The sequence below is a fragment of the Phaseolus vulgaris genome, unplaced genomic scaffold (assembly GCF_000499845.2).
Source record: "Phaseolus vulgaris cultivar G19833 unplaced genomic scaffold, P. vulgaris v2.0 scaffold_100, whole genome shotgun sequence".
In the NCBI taxonomy this organism is placed as follows: domain Eukaryota; kingdom Viridiplantae; phylum Streptophyta; class Magnoliopsida; order Fabales; family Fabaceae; genus Phaseolus; species Phaseolus vulgaris.
In genome coordinates this window covers 46,515-53,855 of record NW_027174136.1, presented here as the reverse complement: position 1 = coordinate 53,855, position 7,341 = coordinate 46,515, and the positions used below count along the sequence as shown (strand labels likewise).

General features: G+C 44.1%; 1 protein-coding gene across 1 annotated transcript; it reads right to left on the bottom strand.

The window, feature by feature from the left end:
- Nucleotides 1-1,206, bottom strand: LOC137817512 (uncharacterized). The gene has a single exon (XM_068620796.1). The coding sequence runs from the start codon at nucleotides 1,204-1,206 to the stop codon at nucleotides 1-3; it is 1,206 nt and encodes a 401-aa protein (XP_068476897.1).
- Nucleotides 1,207-7,341: the final 6,135 nt, after the last annotated feature.

Genomic DNA, 7,341 nt, shown 5'->3' with positions numbered 1-7,341 from the left:
CTAGTCATTAGAAGACTCTTTTTTGAACTCTTTTTTATCTTTTTCATTCTCTCTTTTTTGCTTCATTTTAAGTTGGTCCTCAAGGACTTCTTTTGGAGAGAGAGATTTTAAAATGACCTTGTGCCCATGGAAGCCAAAAGAAAGTTTGTTGGTAAAGCCATCATGAAAAACTTTTCGATCAAATTGCCATGGCCTACCTAGTAAAATATGTGTAGCTTCCATAGGTACAATATCACACAAGACCTCATCCTTATATTTACCAATAGAAAATCTAATGAAGACTTGTTTATTTACAACTATTTCCCCAACCTCACTTAACCATTGCAATTTATAGGGCTTTGCATGAGAGATAGTAGGCAATCCTAGTTTGTCTACCACTCTTGTGCTAGCCACATTAGCACAACTACCCCCATCCACTATTAAATAACATAACTTGTCATTAATGAGACACCTTGTATGAAAAATATTTTCTCTTTGTGTTTCATCAAAAGGTTTTGAAAGTTGACCAAGCATACGTCTCACTACTAACAAGTCACCTTCATGTGGACTTTCGCTCTCATACTCACTTGGCGACCTACAAGGTGTGGATGATCTAGAGTTTGCGGATTCATGTTCACTCACCACTTCCCCATTAACATTTATCATCATATTTCTTTTAGAAGGACAATTAGCCGCTATGTGACCATATCCTAAACATTTAAAACACTTTTTACTTGAGGATTTGGTTGGTGATTTATGATTATAAGTGGAAGGCCTAGAATCCTTAGCTTTAGAAGATGAATCTTTAGAAGGGAACTTTGAAAAAGATTTGTTTTTATTTTTCCAAGAGTTGTTGTAGTAACCATCATGAGTAGAATTTTTGAAAGCCATTTTCCTTGCAATTTGATTTTCAACCTTGATGGCAAGGTGAACTAAGGTTTGTAAAGATGAATACTCTTGTAGTTCTACAACATCTTGTATATCCCTTCGAAGACCACTTATAAATCTAGCAAATTTTGCTTCCTCACTTTCATCTAAATTTATTTTAAGCATAAGCGTCTCTAATTCCTTGAAATAACTATCCACACTTAGTGTGCCTTGTTGAAGCCGTTGGAGCTTCAAAATTAGGTCTTTCCTAAAGTGTGGTGGAACGAACCTATCGCGCATACATTCTTTTAAAGCAACCCAGGAGTCCACGTGAGGCCTCCATCTAAGTCCAATGTCCATGAGTGTTGTTCCGTCCGGTTGACTTGGGACGTCTTCGTGCGCAACCTTGCCCGTCAGCTAGGGACGCTTTCCATCCAGCAACCTGTGGATACCTGCAAAGAAGGACAAAGGGCGCCCTAGCGGCCGTTTGCACTCCGACGCTCAAGTCAGCCAGCAAGAAACACCAAAACTGAGCACCTCCGTATCTGAGCACCGCGTATGGCACTCTGAAGGTGGTAAAAAGAACTGTGTATTGTGTATAGCGTTCCTTCTGACAAACAATCTCTCTCCGATCCCTTGGTTGTAGTCTCGCGACTTCGAGCAAGCAACCAGAGTATTCTCAGGGAAAGTTTGCCAAAAGTTCCAACCCCGTTCCTAACATCCAAGGCGCTATTTAAGCTTGTCCCGCATTCAAAGCACCTTAAAGCGCATTTAATTATAAAACGTTCAGCGCATTTAAGATGTCCGAAACGTTCGGGAGCAATCATAGTACCTTAAATGCTCGAAACAGAAAACGAATTAAAACTCATTAACTCACTTTAATTACCTTGCACCTGTCATGCTGGCGTTACTATTCTGACTTGGCTACTGTAGACGTGGAGGGTCTCTCAGCACCGTTACCCTGTCTGAGGGTGTTTCCTCTCCTGAGACCTCCTATCTGGGAGTGCAACTGCGCTAGGGGTGACTTTTTGGGTGCCACCTCATGCACCCAAGCCTCTAGTCACTCACTGTGGGAGCGTATCTACCTTCCTCTCGCGCCCTGCACCTGGCTGCCCTGGGCGTGACCCCTCTCCCGGGTCGTATCTAACCCAAGGGCGTCTCTGAGGCGGCAGGGGTATTTCACAAGTCAGGTTGCTCTACACAGGCGCCATCTCTATGGCCTTTAAGCCACCTTTCTCTATGGCCTTTAAGCCACCTTTCTCTATGGCCTTTAAGCCACCTCTCTCTTCTCTTTATCACTGTCCCCTGGTTATTAGGGTTTGAGGCTTTTCCACAGAGCCGCCCCCTCCATGGTCTTTCCTACCCATGGGTATCGGGGAGCAACACCGTGGCTACCTCGCTCTTGGCGACGCCTTCTCTCTTGGCGACGCGTTCCCTTGGCGACGCCTTATCCTGGCAATGCCTTCTCTCTTGGCGACACCTTCTCTTGGCGACGCCTTCTCTTGGCGACGCCTCGCGTTGACCTTGTCCCTGACGTTGACCTTGACCTTGACTTTGTCAACGCTCGAGGTACGGGACGGTACAAGTGTCTTATGCCACCATTGTAAAGCATAGTCTAGAAATTCTATAGTGGCTAGATGTACCCTTTGGTCTTCTTTGACCTTATACACATAACAAATTTGCTCACTGTTCCCGCCGGTTGACTTGGGTTGTCTTTATGCCTTGGTTGTCCTCACGAGCTAGGGCACCTTCGTTCTTCTCCGTCTGTGAGTACCTGAAAAGAAGTGAACAAAGAGGCGCCCTCGCGGCCGTTTGCACTTCGACGATCAAGTCAGCTAGCGAGAAACATTAAAGGTGACGCACCTCCGTATCGGAACACCGTAAACGAATGCTCTGAAGGTGGTAAAAAATAACTGAGTCTAAAACTGTGTTGCCCCAATTGTCTTGTGTGCACAGTGGGTGCGCCGTGAAACAACTAGAGTTTGTGCTCTGTGTAATGCGAGAATTAGGTCAAAACTCGGCCCCTTTCAAACGTCCCAAAGCCCCTTTCTATACACCTCCTGCATTTAAAGCGCGTTAAAGCGCATTGAAAGTGTATAAAAATATCCCTTGAAACGTTCGAAACCTAACTGAATTAACGCGTACCTTAGCGAACTTTTAGGAAAGTATTGATATTCCAGTGCTTATTGCCACGTGTTCTTCTGACTTGATCGTTATTCTACGCAGAGGGCCTCACAGCGCCGCAACCCAACTTAGGATTATTCCATCGTGTGAGTCCTCTTTCCTCAAAGTGCATTTGGCGCAAGGGGTGACTTTCTGGGTGCTAACTCATGCGCCCCAGCTTCTAGTCACTCACCTTGGGAGTGTATCTACCTTTCTCTCGAACCATGCACGTGGTTCTCCCCTGGACGTGGCCCTCTCATGGGTCGTATATGTCCCAGGATCTCTCAGCGGTGGCGTGGGTACTTCAGGAGTTAGGTTACCCCCTACTGGTACTAGAACTATGGCCTGGAAGCCACCTTTCTCTTCTCTTTGTTACTGTTCTGAATTGTCGAGGCCCGAGGCCTCCTTGTGATGCTTTATCTTGGCGACGCGTTAACCCGGCGACGCCTTTGCTTGGCGATGCCTTAACCAGGCGGCGCCTCCTATTGGCGACGCCTTAACCTGGCGATGCCTCAAGCGATCAATCTGTTGACTTCTTTCTTGGGTCCCTCAAGGGGTCCCACCATGTGTTGACTTTGACCTTTGGTCAACACCCGGGGACGGGACGGTACACTCACATTTCGCTTCCCACCCCAAGTACACATTAGGATCTCCTTCACCACTAAAGGGAGGTAATTTTACATAGGGTAAGTAAAGCTTTTCTTCATGGTGCCTTCTTTCTCTGTGATGATGACGGTGGTGTTGATGGGTTTGGTGGTACCGTCCTCCATCCGATTCTTCTTCATGGCCAAGATGATTAGAAGCACTTCTTGAAGGGCTTCTATGTGAATGGCGCCTTCCATGTGCAGAATTGTTGGACGTTGCATGATTTTCTTCAAGCCTTTGCAACCTTGCTTCTAATTGTCTTATGGCTTCATCTTTTTGTGCAATGGTCTTTTTGGCATCCTTCAATTCACCTTTAATGTATGCTTTTGGTGGAGAATTAGACACGGATGAACCACTACTTGAATAATGCTCCATTTTAATAACAAAACAGTACACAAATGAACAAACAATTAAGAGAAAACAAAGTTAGTAAAACAAGTGAAAAATGGCAAAGATGCTTGCGGTTTTGTGACAAAATTTGCACTCAATTCACTCCAAAAAGAATTCAATTATCTTCCAAGTTAATCTTGTGGTTTGGTGATTCTCAAGTGAAATATGTCAAAGCACTCACCCACTTTATCCAAGAGCATCCACCACCAAACTTAAAGAACAATAAAAGACAAGCAAGAAAAGGTGTAAACAAGAAAGACTATAACAAAAGGAATACAAGATATATGACAAACTCAAAGAATAGTTAAGAAAAGACAAACAAGAAAAATAAGGCACTCAATTAAAGGATGGCATACAAAAGAAACCTAAAGAAAAGCACTAGAGTAGATGAAGAAAACAAAAACAATGGTACTGGAATTTTTTTGTTAAAATTGTGCGTGACTTAAAATATTTAACTGTAACTGTAGAAAGCGAACTGGAATGTGAAATTTTAACCACTGGAAATTCAAGATGCTATCTAAAAATTGGCACTAGAATCACTAAAAAATAGTAAGCCAATTAATTGTGATAAATTTCCAAAAATTACTGCCTAATCACCGTTTTCCAGCGTCAGAATTTTACACACTGTACGTATTTCATTTATCATTTTTTTTGTACTTGGAATTTTGATGTACTTTTTTTTTCATTCTTTTGTAACACTTCAAACTACTTAAATCTAGAATTTAAGAATTTTCCAGTAAGCATAGAAGTTTTGATAAACCAAACAGTCAACACGTTTTTATGAAAAACAGAGGAACCTATACTAGAATGAAAAACAGAATTGAGAAACATCAAAAGACACAATAGATTTGATGTTTAAGAACTTGTATAGATCTAATACACAAGCATGAACTCAAAACTAAAAAGAAAATACACCAAAGGATGAAAAACAGAAACACAAAAACTGTACTCAATTAAGAAAAACAAAATCAAGCAACTAAAATTATCAATAAAAGGACTACATAGAATTGATAACATTTTTTTAGAAACATGACTTTGACAAAACTAATAAGGATTCAAAAATCAAAATGACACAAACACAATGTAATAAGAACAAGAAAACAACACGAAATATTCAAAAATAAACCTAAATAGAAAGGTAAAGACAAGAATGTAAAGTTCTTGAATTAAAAGTGCCAAAACAACTCAAACATACACAAGAACACACCTAAGACTCACGATACCAAATGATGTGATTCCAATAACATGATATGGATATAGAATGAATGGGTAACTGTTCCGTCCGGTTGACCTGGGACGTCTTCGCGCGCAAACTTGCCCGTCAGCTAGGGACACCTTCCCTCCGGATACCTGTGGATACTTGCAAAGAAGGACAAAAGGGCGCCCTAGCGGCCGTTTGCACTCCGACGCTCAAGTCAGCCAGCAAGAAACACCAAAATTGGGCACCTTCGTATCTGAGCACCGCGTATGGTACTCTGAAGATGCTATAAAACTCTCTCACTTTCTCTGGTGAATATTCTTCCTCTGGCAAAAGTATTCCCTAGTCCCTCGTGAGCAACCTTAAGGCTCGAGCAAGCAACTAGAGTGTTTTCTGATCAATTGCCAAAAGTTCGAACCCCTTTTCCAACATTCGAAACGCTATTTAAGCTACCCCCGCATTCAAAGCACCTTAAAGCTCATTTATTATAAAACGCTCAGCGCATTTAAGATGTCCGAAACGCTCGGGAGCAGTTATAGTGCTTTAAATGCTCGAAACGGAAAATGTATTAACTCACTTTAACTCACTTTAATTACCTGGCACCTGTCAAGCTGGCGTTACTATTCTGACTTGGCTACTATACACGTGGAGGGTCTCTCAGCACCATTACCCGGTCTGAGGGTGTTTCCTCGCCTGAGACCTCCTATCTGGGAGTGCAACTGCGCAAGGCGTGACTTTTTGGGTGCCAACTCGTGCCCCCAGGTCTCTAGTCACTCACTGTGAGAGCGTATCTACCTTCCTCTCGCACCCTGCCCCTGGCTGCCCCTAGGCGTGACCCTTCTCTCGAGTCGTATCTATCCCAAAGGCGTCTCTGAGGCGGCAGGGGTACTTCACAAGTCAGGTTGCTCTGCACAGGCGCTATCTCTATGGCCTTTAAGCCACCTTTCTCTATGGCCTTTAAGCCACCTTTCTCCTTTCTTTATCACTGTCCCCTGGTTATCAGGGTTTGAGGCTTTCCCAGAGCCGCCCCCTCCATGGTCTTTCCTACCCATGGGTATCGGGGGGCAACACCGTGGCTGCCTTGGTCTTATGCCTTTTTCCTTTGGCGAAGCCTTTCTTGGCGACGCCCTTTCTTGGCGACGCCTTATCCTGGCGACGCCTTCTCTTGGCGGCACCTTATCTTGGCGACGCCCTTCTCTCTTGGCGACGCCTTTACCTCTTAGCGACGCCTCTTCTCTTGGCGACGCCTTCTCTCTTAGCGACGCCTTCTCTCTTAGTGACGCCTTCTCTTGGCAACGCCTCTTCTCTTGGCGACGCCTCTTCTCTTGGCGACACCTCTTCTCTTGGCGACGCCTTCTCTCTTAGTGACGCCTTTTCTCTTGGCGACGCCTCACGTTGACTTTGACTTTGACTTTGTCAACGCCCGGGGCACGGGACGGTACTGTAACTCTAAAACAGCAAGTAAACCCCAATAACTACTCAAGAACAGTTCAGGAATCACAAGAACAGTGCCAAGAACAGCAAGTTAACGCGGCATACAAGGATCTACCAAATGAAATGAGCAAAAGAACAAAACCCATGTAGAAGAACTTGAAAACAACAAGATTTCGCATGTAAAATGATACCAAAACGAACCAAGAACAACAAGAGTACAACAGATCTGCACTGATTATAAGGGGAATAACGTGCAGAAAAAGATAGAAACACACCAAGGACAGATTGCAGCGAACAAGGAATAGGGAAACCAACAAAGAACACAAAACGGAAGAAAAAGGAGATGGAAAGAAAGACTTATGTGGTTGTTGATCAAGGGATGATATTCACGCCACTTGGAGGGTGGTTGCTTCCAAGATGAGTGGTGGTGCCGCCACTTGAGAGTCCCAAGAGCTCACAAGATGAGACTTGATCCTGCCCGTTGACCAAAGCGCTAGAGCTTGCCTCGTCAAACTTGGATCGACGTGTGCACTGCTTCTACCTCCGTCCTTCCTCGCGATCCACCTTAAGAACCTGCAAAAGAACAGAGCGGCGCCACTGCGGCCGATCGCACTCCAACGCCCAAGTCAGTGACCGAACCACCAAATACTTCAAGAGTAAACACT

Coding starts and splice junctions, on each gene's coding strand:
- LOC137817512 (XM_068620796.1), bottom strand. CDS start 1,206: ATGGACATTGGACTTAGATGGAGGCCTCACGTGGACTCCTGGGTTGCT.